Source organism: Halichoerus grypus, chromosome 1 (assembly GCF_964656455.1).
Source record: "Halichoerus grypus chromosome 1, mHalGry1.hap1.1, whole genome shotgun sequence".
Classification (NCBI taxonomy): Eukaryota; Metazoa; Chordata; class Mammalia; order Carnivora; family Phocidae; genus Halichoerus; species Halichoerus grypus.
In genome coordinates, this window is record NC_135712.1 from 128,335,487 (window position 1) to 128,354,834 (window position 19,348).

The following is a 19,348-nucleotide window of genomic DNA, read 5'->3' on the forward strand; positions in this document are numbered from 1 at the left end:
AGGGGCCCTCAGAGCCCTCACAGAAGCTAGCTTTTAAATGAAAGCAAGGGTGGCTGGAGGAAGGGAGCAACATGACCACAGCAGGCTTGCAATGAGCTGTTATAAAAATGGGGCTGTTTGCAATTTCCAACTCAATGCTAATAATGTTCTGGTGATTGAACTTTAGGAACCTCATAGGGAATCTGCCCTATGTATCAAACCTAACTTTTCAAGGTGCTATTAAAGTCTGAACACAGGAAGAGAAAAGGGGATTATTTAAAAAACAAACACCCTCATCTACGTAGGCTGCTCTACTATCTTCAAGCTGGCTAACTCCCCAAGCACATTAGATTCTAAATATCCCATACCCCAACCCACTGTTCTCAGCAATAGAATAGGAGTGGAAAGGTTAATTTAGAGATGTTTTGAATCAAGGAATTTTACAGTGAAGAAAAAATATCAAAGCTAATAATGAACAGTAAAATATGAAAAATTAAGTATTCTTCCCTTCTTTGCCCTAATACTAAAAATTATTAAAGAAGCGCTAGGCAAGCATCTTCAAGACTGACCTATTGTCACAGATTCTCCCAGAAAGCAGAACCAGTTTCTATTTATTTTTATTTTCTCCTTTTCCTAGTGCCCAGCAGAGTACCTGATAAATTTAATTCAAATCCATGAAGTTTTATTGGGTACTTACATGTGTAAGTTTTGGGTGGTTTTTTTTTTTTTGTCTGTTTATTTTTCAGAATTAAAGTTAATGATGCCAAATTTGGGATAAGGTCAAACTTTTGGGATAAGTCCCTATGGGTCGGGGCGCCTGGGTGGCTCAGTCATTAAGCGTCTGCCTTCGGCTCAGGTCATGATCCCAGGGTCCTGGGATCGAGCCCCACATCAGGCTCCCTGCCCGGCGGGAAGCCTGCTTCTCCCTCTCCCGCTCCCCCTGCTTGTGTTCCCTCTCTTGCTGTGTCTCTCTCTGTCAAAATAAATACATAAAATCTTAAAAAAAAAAAAAAGTCCCTATGGGTCTACTTCAGCAGGCTTCTGGAAGTCCAGGAGCTCTTGACGTTGACATAACCGCTTCAGCGGCAATGGGGCCCAAGGGATCTAAGGTGCCATGCAACAACCACTGCAGTCCAGGCCCCAGGAAGACCATCCACAGCAAGGTCAGGTGTACAAGAGGTGGGCACTTGGTGAGATGAAATATGTGTGTGGGGGTCAGAGGAAAAGAAACATCACCGGTCCAAGAAGCCAGTGTCCACAGGGTCAGCAACAGAGCAAGAGAATGTGGTCATTCGGAGCCCTGTCCCTGAATTCCCCAGCAATGCGGGCCTACTCCATGAAGAAACTGAATTGTGAAACTAAGACAGGACCTAGAAAGCACAATAGTGTGAAGGGGCTTGGGGCTGGGTGTCACCATTTTACCATCGGGTAGAAACATGACATTGACAACTACAGCCATAATCACAAAACTGAAGTGTCAGCATAGAAGGAAGAAGCCCTTTTTCCCATGGGGCTGAGAGTTTCTTTCAAATGGGTCTTGTCAGAATGCAGCTAATTACTTCAACCAGCAACACAGTACAGTAAGAATACTCACCTTTCCAACAAGCTATAAAAAAGAGAGAGAGAGAGAGAGAAGAATCTGTTACATTTTTGGCACACAGACAAAATAATCCCCCAGAACAAAATTTCAGCAAACCTTAATATTTGTTTGACTCTACTTGCAAATGAGGCTAATTCCTAAATTACAGGAAGTCAAGGTTAGAGGCCTGAGGAACACATACACCGAATTTTATTAATGGGTGAACCTTCCTGACCTTTTCTCCTTGTGAACCATGGCCAGCAGACTTCAGCACAATTTCGGTTGAAATCTGAAACACTGATCACTTGTCTTAGAAGTAGAATAGATGAGCCTCAGATTAAAAGGCAAGATAGCTCAAATTCAATTTGTTTTTTCTCTCTTCTTATAGTCTTGAGAGTCATTCAGCAAGGCAAGGCTAAAATATGGAGCTTATTTTCCTTGCACCTTGGGAACCTCTCTTTTCCTGCAGAAATGTGGGGATTTCCAAATAAACTTGGTCTCTGCTAAAAAATACAGCGCCTGGGTTTGAGTGATCTCTGTATCTAGAGAGAGGAGGGAAGCCCCCAAGGGTTTCTCCTGAGCAAAACAGCATCTGGTTTTTCTAAGTGATTTACTCTATAAACAGGGGACCAATCAGAGGGAGATGTTGGTAAATCTTTAGAAAGCACTGACCGGACAATTTCCTTGCTCATGTTTCTCAATTCTTAAAAAGCAAATGAGTCACTCCGATATAATAAAAGATTTTATTAGCACTGGCAACAACCTAGCCTCCACCCTGCTGTCCCACAGCTCATGCCCTCTCACGTCACCCCTATTAACACCCTTTGACTGTCTTAATCCTGTGGCTGCTGAGATGCTAACCGCCAACAGACAGGACTCAGAACCCACGGCCTCCTCTGCATCTCAAGGCCTGCAGCAGATCCCTTTTTCTCTGAGAACCTCCATTTGTCCACCTCCAACCCAGTTGTGAGGCTAGAAACCCAGGCTCTGGAAACGGATGCACCTGTCTGGGTTTGAGTGTGGCAAAGCTGCTTGACTTCAGGGAAACTACTTGATCTCTTTAAGTGTGTTTATTTTTCCTAAAAATCTTCTTCACTTATGCCCCTCCCTCCAAAATTCTAATCATTTGAGCCCTCCTATTTTATTTGCAACTGGTGGATTAGCTGCTAAGGTGTGCCAATCAGGGCTTTGATCATGTACCCGTCTATCTATCGGGTTATTGTTCCTGTGTTGATGGTCTTTTGGGCTGACATTTGGAGACTAACTGCCTTACCTGTGATAGTACCAATGTTTTATGGTTAATTGTTTTGTTACAGGATGTTTTGCAAAAGTCACTTCTGCAGAGGCTGCTAGGCGAGACGCTGCTGTGGGTTTTGTCTAAGCTGGTGCAGTTTCGTCTTAGCTGTCCCAGCTCCTTGTTTTCTTGTTGGGGACCCTGGCCCTGACTACGTAACTGTCCAATTAACTCCTAACACAACCACCCCCACTCCACATTCCCCTCAGCCTCCTAGAGCTCTTATTTTATTCTGGGGGTGGAGTCCCAATCACCAGCTCAGGACTGGGGCCTCACCCCAATGTTGCAGGACTAGGGTGCTGCAGGACTGAAAAGCAAACTTGGTAGACCAGGAGTCCAACCCCACAGGGCCTTCGTGATGTCACCTATAAAGTGGGGCCCTCTGAATTAGCGCTAAAGAACTGTCATCCAAATCCCATCTTGGTTCTGAATTCTAGAGTTCCATGCTCCCCAACCAGCACCCTGTCTGGTTACAGAACCCACACGCCCCTGGCTCCCTAATTTCCTGGCTAACTCCTTTCATTTAGTGTTGGAAAATTGTCTTCAAATCCCTAACCCTCCACAGACCAGTATTCACCTCCTCCACAACTTCCTTCCCCTTCGTTCTTCCTTGGGAAGATATCTGTTGATTTCCTGAGAAGAATTCCCCTCCCCTCAATGGCTCTCCCTCTGTTCTCCCCCCCAGGACCCCAGACCCTGGTTCTTACTTCCTCTGTGTGCTGGAGAGCCTTTCAATTCTCAAGCAATGTCTTTCACTTGGGTCCTCTCCCTTTGAATCTTCTGTCCCTTGGCATTTCTTGCTTTTTTTTCAAGCTACCCACATTTGCTGGACTTCCCCATCTCTGCAATGCCATTTGCTGTCCTTTGGCCCCACTCTTTTTGCTAAGATGTCTTCCTGAATTCATCCCTTGGGTTTCTGTTTCTTTCTCTGTAGTTTCACATCCTTAGGACCTCACCCATCCCTGTGGCCTCAAGGACCACAAGTGTGTGAGTGACTTCAACATCGCAGTCTCCTCCCTTGATCCTCACCTTTATGACAGTCCATTTATTTAGCTGCCTGTAGATAATTTAGGGCCCATACGACATCCCCCTACCTCTAAAATGTTTAAAGTCATCCTATTTTCCCACCAAGTGATTTCCCTTCACATTTCCTCCTGCCTTCTCATCCTCAGTGGTCCTAAGCCTCTCCTGCTCTGGCCTTATACTTATTTCAAACTTTTTTTCTTTTTGTTCTTTCCTTGCCCCACACTTGCAATGATTACATCTTTATCCAGTCTCCTGTGGTAAAGTCTCTCCAATTTTCCCATCTTACATTCTTCTGACTCTGATTGTATAAGCATCATTATAAGTCACCATGGAAGCATGAAAAAAGACAGATCACTTAAAATTCTACCACTCTAACAAAGTAAGTTGTTCATTTTTCTACTTTTGCTTCTAGAACTTTTTCTGTGTAAATATTTACCTATATGTAAAAATAATGAGGATCCAATTTAATTTCCTGCTTTTTAATGACAATATTATTTATATTCTGATTGAGTCTTCAAAAAAACCAATTATCTGCTTAGCATTTGATCAGAAGATGATGCACTATAACCTAATTATTCTCTAAGTGCAAATAGTCTAAAGGTATATTCATTTTGCTCTAATGAATAATATTTCAACAAGCATATTTGCATATAATTTTTCTTTCTTTTGTTTTATTTCCTTGGGATAAATTTTCAGAAACGAGATCACTGGGCTTCTTCTACCTCACTTCCCTTTCTTCCTAACCAAAGACAATCTGTCTATTTGTTGACTTCTGCTTTATTCCTCTGCTGAAACTATTCTTTTGCCACTCCCCTATCACTTCGCCATAACTGAATTCAAGTACCCCTGTCCAAGGAGACTTCATTTACTAAGTAACTAACTGACTAAACCCAAATCTCCATGCTCATCCCTTTAACACCAGGCCCTTGCAGACCTTTGTACAAAATCGTGTGAGCTAATTCACACACCTTTTGAGTTGGATTCCAATTGTTTCCCATAAGCACATTTTCTCTCCTATATGAGTCACACTTCTTGAGTCTTTTACTTATACCCCTTTCCCTCCCATCTTTGATGTGAGCTGTTCCTACAGCAAGTACTCAGGACAAGCCTGTTGCAGAGGACACATGCCACCAGTGGATTCAGCTTACTGATTCTGCATACCCACACCACACTCATCCTAAGTGCCTTCACCAATCCACCAACCCCCTCGTCCCATGACACACAGATACTCACGACTATGGTCCCGCATGAACTGGATCAGATCACATTGCTGTAAATAAAAAAAGAGAAAGAGAACAGAAACATGAGCACAGTGACCTCTGAGGGGCCATATTTATTTGCCAGTGGACTGGTTAGGTTTTCATTTGTGAATAAGGAGATACATACGGAATATACAGGCTTCCCCACCATGCCTTTCATGCCCTAGGAAAACAAAACCAGAGCAGGTTATTGGAATGTGAACTGGAGTCTTTAGTGACAAAACAAGAGTAAAGAAAAAAAAAAACAAACCTCATTCTTAAAAGCACAGCTGGCAGAGAGTGGTTAAAGTATTCCTGAACTAGGAGATTATGATGCTATTTCCCCACTTAAATCAATGGTGTAAACTTTGTTTCAGTGTTAGATTAGTTAAGCTAATGTCTGCCCAGAGTGAACTGAATTACTTTTCTAGGTGAGAAGAAACAAAAGTATTTCTTAAAGATGTTTGTACTAAGGATATAATACTTAGAAGGTACTTCTCATGAGAAAACTTGAAATGTAAACAGCAGGCTTCCCAAAGCATGCCACAAGGAAAGGAATTTATTAAGAATTCAGAGGTACAGATGTATTACAAATCAAGGAGTTTAAAATGCAGGTGGTAGCATACACCTCTACATATGTGAAAGAACCAGAGATAATTACGTAGCAAGATGGGCATTATACAAAAGAAGAGCATTACACAAGAGTAAGCTCATAAATGCGGAGAGGTTATAAACAAAGGAGTACGCATAATTGGCTGAAATGAATCAAGGAAGCTTCCTAAAACAAAAAAACAAAAAAACAAAACAAAAAAAAAACAATGCTTTTTTCACAGCTTGAACTTTTTTTCTCTTTTCCCCTATCAGGATCAGGCTTCTCCTTGGCAGCAGTTCTTTTTTTTTTTTTTTTTTTTTTAATTTTTTTATTGTTATGTTAATCCCCATACATTACATCATTAGTTTTAGATATAGTGTTCCATGATTCATTGTTTGTGCATAACACCCAGTGCTCCATGCAGAACGTGCCCTCCTCAATACCCATCACCAGGCTAACCCATCCTCCCAACCCCCTCCCCTCTAGAACCCTCAGTTTGTTTTTCAGAGTCCATTGTCTCTCATGGTTCTTCTCCCCCTCCGATTTCCCCCCCTTCATTCTTCCCCTCCTGCTACATTCTTCTTCTTTTTTTCTTTCTTAACATATATTGCATTATTTGTTTCAGAGGTACAGATCTGAGATTCAACAGTCTTGCACAATTCACAGCGCTTACCAGAACACATACCCTCCCCAGTGTCCATCACCCAGTCACCCCATCCCTCCCACCCCACCCCCCACTCCAGCAACCCTCAGTTTGTTTCCTGAGATTAAGAATTCCTCATATCAGTGAGGTCATATGATACATGTCTTTCTCTGTTTGACTTATTTCGCTCAGCATAATACCCTCCAGTTCCATCCACGTCGTTGCAAATGGCAAGATCTCATTCCTTTTGATGGCTGCATAATATTCCATTGTATATATATACCACATCTTCTTTATCCATTCATCTGTTGATGGACATCTTGGCTCTTTCCACAGTTTGGCTATTGTGGACATTGCTGCTATAAACATCGGGGTGCACGTAGCCTTTCGGGTCCCTACTTTTGTATCTTTGGGGTAAATACCCAGTAGTGCAATTGCTGGATCATATGGTAGCTCTATTTTCAACTTTTTGAGGAACCTCCATACTGTTTTCCAGAGTGGCTGCACCAGCTTGCATTCCCACCAACAGTGTAGGAGGGTTCCCCTTTCTCCGCATCCCCACCAACATCTGTCATTTCCTGACTTGTTAATTTTAGCCATTCTGACTGGTGTGAGGTGGTATCTCATTGAGGTTTTGATTTGGATTTCCCTGATGCCGAGTGATATTTTGGCAGCAGTTCTTAACATGTTCAATGCACATAGGTCTCTTTTGGCAACTGGTGAATGTTAGTAGGCTGGCTCCAGAAAATTCTATTACAGGCTCACACTCATACAATTTCACTGGCCTCAGAAGCTCAACCAGGGATGTCAGTGTAAGAACCCCTGTTCTAAATGACAACTGGGTCATCTGTCCATCCGTCTATCCATCCATCCATCCAATTAACAGTTAAATGTCTACTGAATCCTGAGGTGGCCCATTGTGTACTGCTGGTGTTATCCAGAAATGTTGTGGCATCTATAATTCTACCCATTGGGAGCACAGGTTCTTCCTGATCAGAATCAGGAAATTACATATCTCACTAAGAAATGAAGAGTCTCAACCTTCCTTTTGTAAGTTATGGCACAAGACAGAAAAGAATGCACAGCCATTTAAACAGACAGAGGAACAGTTTCTGGCTAGTAAGTAAGAGTAGGCAGTCCACATCTTACAGAGGATCAGAGCTCCAGAGCATCTGTCCTAAAGGACCGAGTTAAAGAAGAACTTCAATCAAGTTCTTAAGCAGAGGCTGAGGACTGAGAGCCCAAGACAAAGAAGCTGATCTGATTCTAGCAGACCAGCAGGCAAAAGAGAAAAGCCACATTCTGGTAGACCAGCAAGCCCAGGACAGTGAAACCATGCTCTAGTGGACCAGCAGGGCCAAGCACAGAGGCTCGGAAGACGTGGGACCCCCACATGAGAACTCCAGAATCTGGAAAGGAGATAAATCCAGAGCAGATCAGTATGACTCAGAGACTAGAGTCTCACCCAGGAGACTACATATTCACCAATTCCTTAACATGAAAGGAAAAAAAGATGTATTAGAGTATCCTTTACAGCCAGTTGACTCTCATTCTATTGTCATCCACTAAACATCCATGCTTTTGTTTTCTCTATCAGGTCCCAAGTTAAAGAACTCCTCCAGGTAGTCACAAAACACTCAGAGTGCACAGAACAAGATAATCTGTTTTTCCACTCTGTACACAATGGTTACTGCGCCTCCTACATAAACCCAGGTGCTGGCAACTTTTAGTTCTTACCTGACTATGCTCATCAGGGGAGAGAGATGTGTAAATAAATCATTATGGTAACAGGAGAAGCACTAAAATAGAGACATGGCACGTTCATCCCTGGGAGATGTACCTGACTCTGCCTGGGATTGCTTCCAGAGCTGACATTTCGCTTGCACTGGAAGCAGAGTGCGAAGCTCTGGTTATATTTCCAAATCTCTCTGGAGTCTATATTTTGAAGTTGGGAAGGCAACAAGAGTGATTTGGAAAACTATCAACTTGTCTTGCATGCTGGAACTTCGCCAGGACACCTTTATGAAGCTTACACATTCCCATCCCTATTTTTAAACTTTAGTAAAAAAAATAACAGTAACAGCTAATATTTGCACTGAACTTTATCATTCACGAGGAGTGCTCACATTTGAGAATGCGGTCCTCACTGCTACCTTTTGAGGTGGTAGGACAGGATATGTTGTCCCCATTTTAGAAGTAAACTGAGAGAACAGGTGACCAGCCGAAGGGCACACAGCCAGCAAGAAGCAGAATATGGACTTGAACCCAGTGCTCTGAGTTTAAAATCTGTACCCCTTTTGGGGAACAACCTAGAAACTAGTATAGGCTACTTATTTCTAATGGTGTACTTACTCTCCATCCAGGAGGGCCTGGGGGTCCTGGAGGTCCCTCTTCACCTTTCAGGCCTATAGTGAGCTGCAGATAAGAACATGTTTTAGTTTCCACACTGTCTATCCATGGAAACGACCTCAGTTTTAATGAGACTTTATAATTAAAAAAATTTTTTTAAAGATTTTATTTATTTATTTAGAGAGTGCACGAGCGGGGGGAGGGGCAGAGGGAGAGGAAGAGAGAGAATATCAAGCAGATTCCAGGCTGAGCACAAGCCTGATGTGGGGGCTTGAACCCACGACCCTGAGATCATGACCTGAGCTGAAATCAAGAGTCAGACATTTAACCAACTGAGCCACCCAAGTGCCCCTTAAAAAAAATGTTTTTAAAGAAAGCAACTATTAATTCAACTCAAGTAAATTCCTTTTCTTGTAATATAAATAGCCATTCTTAACCACTGGAAAACCTCCATTTCCCTCGTAGACCCTCCATTTAGTGACATACTTTGCTCTGGCACTGGCTGTACATTTGAATCCAAATTAGTCATAAACTAGGATTGGTCCTAAAAAAAAAAAAAAGCAAATATACTAGGGCACACAGAGATCTAATTAAAAACCTCCCATCTGCAAAGGATCAAATCAAAGAATAATTCTCCACATACATAAGAGGACATGGGTGGGCTGCGTCATTCCCATACTTCAAGGTGATAGATACGGATGTTAATGAAATTTATCCAGCCAGATGGAAAATATATGTTGAACTGCATCTCTTTCATGCTGATAATGACCACTGATATTACATTCACACTTCAAAATGAAAAGATGCTTGTCTCAGCGTTTTGTTTTTTAAAAAACTATGACATTTTACTCTACACTTGGTTAATTAGAAGATCTCAACAGCCTTCCTTAAAACGAATGCCCTAGATGACCTTGGGTATGGGTAGTGGAACTGTCAGGAAACTCTCAGGAACACAGCGGGAAGATGTCAGCTGCATTTCCGCTCAGAGTTAATATTCTGGGCTTTAATATGTGGCTTAGAAAACACTGGGAGGCACTGACATTTCTTGGAACAGCCAGTTATCAATCCATAAATCTTTAAAATAGTTCAGATTCATGGAACCATAGAATTTTAGAGCAGAAAGTGATCTTTGGTGTCAAGTTCAAGTCTCATGTTATAGAAATAGAGACCCTGAAATGCTGTGGTGAAGGTCACAAAGCCAGGGAGTGGCATTTCAGATGCCCTTGGGTTAGAGCAATAAACCACATTTATTATTACAACATAAAAGCCAGAGTCTTCCAAAGAAACATTTATTATTTCTGGAATTATAGGCCACTTACTGGTAATCCCCTAAATCCTTTGGGTCCAGGACCCCCAGGAATTCCAGGATCACCAACAGCACCCTAAAGATTCAGATATAAAAAATCAATATATTAAAATATTTGCTATAAAAGAATAAAAATAATTCTCTCTAATCTAAAACCTAATTGATCTTATAACTAGACTCTATATTAAACATTAAATGTCACCTTCCCCTGTTGCTTGGAACTAAATTATTGATACACTTAAATATTCCCCAAACTATTTTTAATTTTCTAAGAATACAAATATTTATGCATGAATATCAAGGAAATGGCTGCCCAATCAGTTACTAAAAATATATAAAGAAAAAATGCTTGAAGATCAGGAAAAACATATGGAGTATTAACTACAGAAAATACTAAATAATTACTTCCTAAATTCATGAGTCATTTCTGAAAAAGCTGAAGGTAAAAAAAAAAAAAAAATTTGCTCTGACCTTGGTGGGAAATGAATTTTAGCGCCTATTTATCAAAAAACAAATTTCACATTTATCCTTAAACTGAAATATGCTAATTTTATCCCTTTATCAGTAAATTAGAAAATTGGTCTTCTACAATGAGAACTCTTGTCCTAACAGTTATTTATATAGTTCCCTCTTGCACTCTTCTCTAGCTAAGGAAAGAATCTCTTCTGGTAATTCATCCATTAAAAGCACTTTTAAGAGGATTCAAAAATTGGCTGTTTTCCTGTAGTTGATTTGATTTGCTTGGACATTCAATTTTTTGTAATCCATATTTTGTATTTTAATTTGAGCACCAACTATTGGAAGACACTCTTCTGGACAGGACACTTAAAAAAAAAAAAAAAGGAAATCTTATCCCAGAATTCCAGTGTATAAGAACAGGAGCTGCTCGGACTGAAATGGAAGGTATGTCCAGTGGTAGAGCACAGAGGTAGATTTCAATCTGGGAGGCTATGAGGAATTCTGGAAACTGTTTGCTCGGGAGAGGAACATGAGTAGGTTATTCTGTCGAAGACACCAAGTGACAGCGGTGTTTGGGACTAACTGAAGCAGGGAGAAGGTGGAAATGGAGACCATGAGAAGAATGTTGTCACCTTCCAGGCAAGGGCAAGTGAAGGCCACAATGATAGAACAAACAGCAATAGCTGAAGCCAAGAGTTTGGAATAAGATTCCCGAGGCAGAGAAATCAAGAGGACAGAAGGACTAGACTTGAGAGGATGTCTAGAGGTAGGAGTTTCAAGACCAGGGACATCAGGCAACGAAGGACAGGTCAGTCTTTTCCAGTTTAAAGATCCATAGTAGTTAAATATGGTCCTTTACTCATGAAGCCCTGGCAAAACAATTGCCCTGCTTTTTTGTATTTTTTCTTTAACCTTAATTCTCAAGTAGAAAGTTAAGGTCATGGTAATTTCAAAACAAGGTCATGTGCACAGTACCTTTTGTCCCATATCTCCAGGGAAACCTCTTGGGCCCTACAATTTGCAGCAGAGAACATAAATAAATCAACAGACCACTTCTGCAGTATGATAGTTTCTTCTTATATTATTTAGGTTTATTTCATCAATTAAAGAAATAATTGCTTTCCATATTTACCTTTATTCCTTTTCGTCCCATATGACCATAGCCTGGGATGCCATAATCTCCCTGTGAACATACCAGTTCATTTTAATTTCTCAAAAGTGAAATTTAATTGCAATCTATACCGGTAGCAGGAGAGAAGCACTGGGGACTTCCAGGGGAGGGGGCCTTATCAGTGACCTCGAGCTCTGGGGACATGCACATTGCTGGGTTTTCCTCATTTCCTGCTATATGCCCTGGTACTTTGGCCAGCTCCGCCCTGCAAATACTGCAGAGGGCAGAGGGATGGTCAGGACCAAGGGACTCAGCGGCAGTTACTTGCCTGGAACACTGGAGCTGATTCAAAGGACATGCTGAGGAATTTCCCCAAAGAAGAATTGCTAACAGCTGATAGACATATGGAAAAATGTCCTCCTCACTAGTAACCAAAGAAATGCAATCTGAAACAGTAATGAGATGCTATTTTTTGTTAATTGGTAAAGATCAAAAAAAGAAAGTGACAAAGCCCACTGCGGGTGTGGATGCCCTGAAGCGCATGTTCTCTTATGTAACACATGGGTGCATATATCATTTGAATATTCCTGAGGCCACTTTGCAAAAGAGTTCAAAGCTTAACTTAAATAGGCACATATTCTTTGAACCAGTCATGCTACTTCTGGAAATTTCTAGATAGAAATTATGATTTTGTCTAAAAATTTAGTTAGATACAAGAATGTTCATTGCTGTGCTGTTTATGACAATAGAAAATTGAAAACAAATCAGGTATTCAATAGCAAGAGATTGGTCAAATGAACTAAGGTATACACATTCAGTAGAATATTTTGAAGCTTTTAAAAGTGATGTTTAGGGGAAAATGTAATGACATGGAAATATGCTCATGATACACTGGTAAAAGGGAAAAATTGAGTAGTTTTTTTGGTATCTCCAGGATGTTAATAATATATATTTCAAAATAGTGAGATTATGGGTAATTTTTCTTCCCCATTTCCCATCTTTTATGCTTGGTAAATTTTCTACAATATCTATATATAACACTTATAATAAACATTATTTTTGAAAAGAAATGAAAAAATGTTTCCTATATTGGCCGTTCCATGGACAGAGATGCTGGTACGGCCAGAGCCACTGGAACAGTTGGCTCATTTCTTGGCTCTACTCCCCTCTTCTTGTTGTTGCCTTAGAGTTTTGCAAGACAGGGAGAGAAATGGGTAATGCTGTTTTTCAACTGCCATGCATCTATATGGCCATACTGGTTGTGAAAATATTGAAATGTCCTGCTGTAATTTAACCATTACCCTCTCTGCAAGCCCCCCTTTCCCTCGAGCTGTTTTCCCTTGCTTTAACAGACAGACTAGCTATAGAAGGAGAGCTGCAGGGGGTGGGAGTATGTCCCTGCATCTTCCTAGGAGGTCCTAAAATACCTTTCAATACCCCAGGTGCTTAGGCTGATGGCATCAGTCCCCTTCTCTTTACCACAGAACTGAGCACTTGGAGCAGTGAGAAGTTAAGGGTCCTAAAACGTCATACCTGTCTTCCTCTCTGTCCGGCTTGCCCCATTGGCCCTGGATCTCCAGGAATTCCAGGTTCTCCCTAGTAAGTGAGACAAGAAGAGCTTCAGACCAGTAAAATCAAACGTGGCTCCCACCATAGGAAGTTGAGATGGGGAGACTCGAGTCTCTCAGTGAGGGTTCAATGCTCAGCAAGGAGATGGGGTGTAGGAAACCAGTAACGATCTCCCCAAAGGTAAGCAGAAAACTGCAGCACAGCCCAAGGCTGGGCACAAACACCGCTTTCCCTGGGGGATGGGAATGACTGAAGGAGAAGGCGAAGAGTGGAAAATCTACTCCAGGGAAAGTTGATTCATTGGCTGATGTGTTTGCCCATCCAAGGATTTACTGTCCTGGAAAATAAAATGTTGAACAAGATAGATGTGGGTCCTGACTCACCAAAAAAAAGTGTGGTTGGAAAGAGAGACGATTAGACAGGCAATTATAAACTCAGGGGGCTACGGCAGTGAAGGAGAGGGGAATCTAAATTGGATTTGGTGGGGCTAAGGAGGCGAGCTGTCTGAAGGAAAGGAGCAGGGGTGCTGAGGCTTGACAGCTAAGTTATGTGAGCCAGAAGAAGGATTGTGGGAGGAGTGAGGATGGTCTGGGTAGAGGGAAGGCATTGGTGGGAAGCCTGGGGCAGGCGTGCAGGAGGGAGAAGTGCTCTGAAGCCTCAGAACTAAACAGGGTCAGAGGGCACTCTAAGCTACTTTAAAGTTTGGAAATTCTCCTAAGAGCCACAGGGAAGTTAAGACCGGCTGCATAATTTGTGGGGCTCAGTGTACAACGAAAGCCTAGGCCCCATCCTCAAATACGAAGACTTTCAAGATGGTGACAGCAGACATTAAACCAAGCATGGGGCCCTTCTGAGCTCTGCCCCCAGTGTGACCGCACAGCTGCCCGGCCCACAAAGCTGGCCCCGGAGCAGGGAGCCCCCGAAAGATTTGAAGCAGGGGAGTGGGATTCTGAATGGGCCAATAGTCTGCGATCTGACAGACTCCAACAGAGCCGCTTCAGAGACAGTAGGGTGAATTAGAGAACTGTATGCACAAACAGATTTGAGTCTGGACACCCCTTACCTCCCTCCTGTACTCTGCATTCAGGACATTGGGGAGGTGAAGAGATTTTTCAGAGTTGTTTCATGTCTGAGATCACTGTGTCTCTCTTAGTGAAATGGGGCCGTTTCAGGGAAGAGATAAGCAGTTAGAAATTCTTTGCTCAATGGGAGGAAAAGAACGTATCAGCAGAAAGCCGGTGGGTGGTTGATGGTGCCTGGATCATGTGAGGAATTAACATGGAAATCAAGAAAAGAAGGGAGGTACTTTTTTCTCAGTATTTGACATCTTAAAGAGATAACACTTACTTTTTTCCCTGAAGGCCCAGGACTTCCAATGTTCCCTTTAGCTCCCACTGGCCCAGAAGAGCCCTGAATGAAATCACGAGACACATATGTTGGCCCTGTAGCAATTCTTAGAAAACCCATTAGATCAGTTTTGCTTTTCTTCATGTCATTTCCAACAGCTCCTTGATGCCTCCTTAACAAGAGACCCAGCCGCCCAGGGGAGAGAGACATCTGCACGCAAAACAGGTGCCTCAGGGTATAGTCCTGGTTAGAGGACCACAAGTCTTCCTCTGCAGGGATACCACTGGTCCATGTGGGGCCTTAGTGAGAAATAGAAAAGGTGCCCTTGACATGACAAATGTTAGTTCTAAATGCCGCAGATTTGTTATAATGTACCGATTTTTTGAGAACGAGACATGGCCACTTGCGTGTACTACACCATGCGCACGTCCAAAGCAGAATGTGTTTCAGTCCCAATCTGCAAATGGGCAAAAGTATCTTCCACAAACATGCTGGGACCATAACTGGGCAAACACAGGTACTCCTTGCCTTCTGAGCTCCTGCTATCAGAGCTGAAGAACTGAACAGATTCAGAACATTTTTCATAGGAATCCCTCACCATCCGAACTCGTATTACTCATTGTCAGAAACTCAGGGACCAAATAGATTCAGAGGGTGAATTCAAAGCTGAGCTGAGGAATCAAATCAATTTGGGTAACAAGCGATCTTTGTAGAGTCAATTTCAAATATCTACAGTCAATGGAGAGACGCATGGCACAGATAGATTTTTAAAAGTCAGAAAAACCAGAATAGTGTGTTGGGATTTGAAATGTCCAGAAGTCAGCAGGACTTGTATTCTTCCAAATGCTTTCTTCAGGCTGATGCAATGGGTTTGTACTTTCCCAGTAAAACCCAGTGAAGAAGAGAGAGGAGGGCTTAAGAGACGTGCAAGGAATCAGAGCTATGCTAAAAACCTGTCCCCAATTTTTTCCCCCAAGTCTGTCCCAAGTTTTTGTTTTTAATAAATCAAGTTTTCTTTTCTTTTTTTTTTTTTTAAGATTTTATTTATTTATTTGACAGAGAGAGAGAGAGCACAAGCAGGGGGAGCAGCAGGCAGAGGGAGAAGCAGGCTTCCTGCTGAGCAGGGAGCCCGATGCGGGGCTCGATCCCAGGACCCTGGGATCATGACCTGAGGCGAAGGCAGACGCTTAACGACTGAGCCACCCAGGTGCCCCTGTCCCAAGTTGATTGAAAAATAAAATACCCCATATGTAGATAATATAAAATAAACTGTATAGGAAGATGTTTTTGAAGTAAGAGGAAATGGTGTTGCTGGAGACCATTCCTGGGTCACTCACCTGAGGTCCTTTATGCCCCTCGCTTCCCTTCTCTCCTTTCCTGCCGGGAATTCCATTTAACCCCTTTTGTGGTAACAAAAGAAACATAGTGCAATGAAGCAATGAAAACATACTCATGAAACACGTCCACAGAAAAGCACTGGTCCAACCCTTCAAGTAGCCTTTTAACTCTGAGGTTAAGCCTATCTTACAATAAGAATGAAGAGGAGGCCCAGACTCAGTGGTACAGATCTCATCAAGGAATTCTTGCCTGGGTCTAAGATCTTCATCCCACTCTGACAGGGAGAAATGAAAAGGAGACCAAAGGGAGAAATAAAACCCTTAGAAGAAGGAAGGAATTCGTAAACAGCAGTCAGATGGATTCCTTTGTTGGGGCAGGTTACCTGGGCCAGAGTCCTCATCGTCAATGTGTAAAATGGAGAGCAAAGTTGTTTCAAGTTCACACAAAAGGACATTTTAGCAGAGGAATTTAAGCATATTTTCTACTATATTTACCATCAAATACATGTATATATACTATATTTACCATACAGTACACATACAGATCTTTCACATAGAAGAAAAAACTAGAGGTGCTGATAAATTTTCCCACTACCAAAGCACCAGCTATAAAATGGCCCCAGCTGCCCAGTGCAAATGGTGGTTGCACCCACTGGACTAGCCTTGGTTCACTCCCTAAGTATCAAAGGGACCCTAGAGTAGCTGAGGTAATGTTACCCCTTCCCTACAAAGCCTGGGGATAGATCTAGACTGATCCCATGGTTACTCAGTCTAAAGGATTTGCTAGCTGGTGGCTTGGTTCAGGGACCCCGGAATCCTCAAGAGAATACCAAATTCTACCTTAGTGTGAATCATCTGAAACTTCCTAGAAGAAAAATGAACTCTTGAGAAGGTCTTAGGTCTATGCACACCTTCCAGACAAGTTCTGGCTTATAGTGGGCTCCATAAGGTAACTAAATACTCATGTATTACAAAGCCATTATCTAGGGATGACCCCAGCATCTTTCCAACATGAAAGAGAGATAGAGATGTCCTGACTCCGATACTCATATCAGTAATGATATGACCAAGAAAAAAATGGCTCATGTAAAGCCCCATCAATAATATTCTAAAAGCACACTCACCCCCTGTGAATCAGTTTTAGATGAGTTGAGTAATAGTTTCCAATTCCTAACTTTCCTTCATGGGATCTGTGTGCAGGGCTTCAGTTAATAAGGAAAACCAATTTGTTGATCCTGATACTCATTACTAATATAATATTAAGGTCTTAATAACTCATTATTACTAACAATCTGATACAGTAGTGGTGAGCACAAGAGCACCCATTTCCTCTATTCAAAATAGGAGCAGGTTTGATGGAGAAAAATCACTCTTCCATGTAGAATTCCAGGAACATGGTCCAAGGAGGAAGGCGAGAGCAGATTAAACATTTCTCAGTTATTTATGTTTATACAGAACTACCCACCAACTTCCCATCAGGATAACTCAGCATTATATATCAATATTTACAAAATTCTTCAACACACCTGTGGGCCTTGTAATCCGTCAGCTCCCTGGGTACCTTGAGGTCCAGGATCTCCCGGCTCCCCCTGATGAACGAGTTTTCAGCGTTAACACTTTCTCCAGTCTCCATATAGATTCTCTCTTTATACTATCTAGTACTATAATATATGGTACATGGGTACTATTTTGACTGAATCTTGGCTCACCACTTACTTGGTCTAGGATTTTATTCATTTCCATACTAAAAAATGAACACAAGATCATTTCTGACTCTAGTAAAGAATTTCACTCTCGTGCAGTCGATTCCCAGCGTGGGCGAAAAGCAGTCAAATGGACAGCAAGTCCTCTTGTCTAGGACATGTCTGTGAAGGGGGTTCTGCCTTAGGTCAGGTCTGTCCAGTTCCTGGCAGCTGAACTGACGGACCCTTGTGTTTCCCCGCATCAGTGGGGCCATGTCTAGTGCTCTGCACTTCCTACAACGTCCTTGTCAAATGCTCATTCATTCCCGGGGCCATCTGCATATGAGAAATCTCCTTGGAACCATCTACCACGGAAGGCAGGAAGTAAAGGGTACTTACCGAGACACCTGGGGGCCCCCTTCGGCCTTCCCTTCCCTGGAACAGAAAAGGCAAAGTGTTAGTGTTGTGTATGTATCCAGATGGAGGGTTCTTTAGAGGCAAACCAGCCTGTTTCATTCCCTGACAGACATAAGTAATGAGTAGCTCACAGAAATGGCTTCCCCGAGGCACTTTCCAAAGACAAGTTTTCACACTGGGCACTTCATTATAGACTAACATTTGGGGGATTGATTGAAAGCCAATCTGAAAGTCATTGCAGATCCAGCTCCAGTCTAACAGCCTCTGACAATTATTCGGGAGGCTGTTTGGAGAATCAAATCATTCTGAAGAACCTGTCTTCTATCTTTCCCTCTTCAGCAAATCCCACAAAGTACTGTCTGCTAATCAGAGCTTCCTACGTGAGAACAAGCTGTGTCCTCTCCAACCCTCTCTGTCCGAGGCCCTGAAAGTATCTTAGCGGAGAGTAAAAATTGTGAGATTCAGTGCTTCACTGGCCCACTGAGGTTTGTTTCCACGGAATTCTACAAGAAGGAAATGGCTGATGGGGTCTGCTCAACTATGTGGCAGTCCAATGGCACTGCCATGCTCATCTGAGAAAGGGGCTGATCTCTGAAGCCAGAAATCTGCCTGCACTTAAGCAGAGGTGATTTCCATGTTGCCAGCTCAGGCTCTCCCCCTAGTGGCTGCTTTGCCACACCCCGTCCTTTCCAGACCGTGATCAAGGCAGATGATTCAGATCTCAGATCCTAACTTCTTTCCCCCTAAACAGCAACAATAAAATCTGTACCCTCAAGCCCCCCCCTCGCCCCTGCCCCTTTGAGCGAGCTGTGGAATACCTCAACCATCAATTTACTTTGTATTGTGATAAACAACTATGATTACTTTAGGTACAAGACAAAGACTTTATTTTTAAAATTTTTTATTTAAATTCAATTAACTAACATATAATGTATTATTAGTTTCAGAGGTAGAGGTCAGTGCTTCATCAGTCTGATATAATACCCAGTGCTCATTACATCACATGCCCTCCTAAGGACTTTAAAAAAAAATTCTATGAATTATTGAACACTGTATCTGACACTAAGGATGTACTAAATGTTGGCTAATTGAATTCTAATTAAAAAATAAAACATTGAGGGCGCCTGTGTGGCTCAGTTGGTTAAGCGACTGCCTTCGGCTCAGGTCATGATCCTGGAGTCCCGGGATCGAGTCCCACATCGGGCTCCCTGCTCAGCGGGGGGTCTGCTTCTCCCTCTGACCCTCTTCCCGCTCGTGCTCTCTGTCTCTCATTCTCTCTCTCTCAAATAAATAAATAAAATCTTTAAAAAAAAAAAATAAAAAAAAAAACATTGAAAAATAATAATAAAATAAAATAATTCTATTCATGCATTCAGAAAGGTAGCCATGGAAATTATTTGAGAATCAGTTTTCTTTCAAC

General features: G+C 42.2%; 1 protein-coding gene across 1 annotated transcript in view; it reads right to left on the reverse strand.

Moving 5' to 3' along the window:
• Window positions 1-19,348, reverse strand: part of COL6A5 (collagen type VI alpha 5 chain) — an 88,952-nt gene that overhangs the window by 31,897 nt on the left and 37,707 nt on the right. Inside the window, exons 20-31 of the mRNA XM_078061080.1 lie at window positions 17,911-17,946; window positions 17,356-17,418; window positions 15,830-15,892; window positions 14,493-14,555; window positions 13,110-13,172; window positions 11,598-11,648; window positions 11,441-11,476; window positions 10,020-10,082; window positions 8,704-8,766; window positions 5,265-5,300; window positions 5,112-5,148; window positions 1,574-1,585 (exon numbers count right to left, since the gene is read on the reverse strand). Coding sequence (XP_077917206.1) covers window positions 1,574-1,585; window positions 5,112-5,148; window positions 5,265-5,300; window positions 8,704-8,766; window positions 10,020-10,082; window positions 11,441-11,476; window positions 11,598-11,648; window positions 13,110-13,172; window positions 14,493-14,555; window positions 15,830-15,892; window positions 17,356-17,418; window positions 17,911-17,946 — 586 coding nt within the window. The remainder of the gene's footprint in view (window positions 1-1,573; window positions 1,586-5,111; window positions 5,149-5,264; window positions 5,301-8,703; window positions 8,767-10,019; window positions 10,083-11,440; window positions 11,477-11,597; window positions 11,649-13,109; window positions 13,173-14,492; window positions 14,556-15,829; window positions 15,893-17,355; window positions 17,419-17,910; window positions 17,947-19,348) is intronic.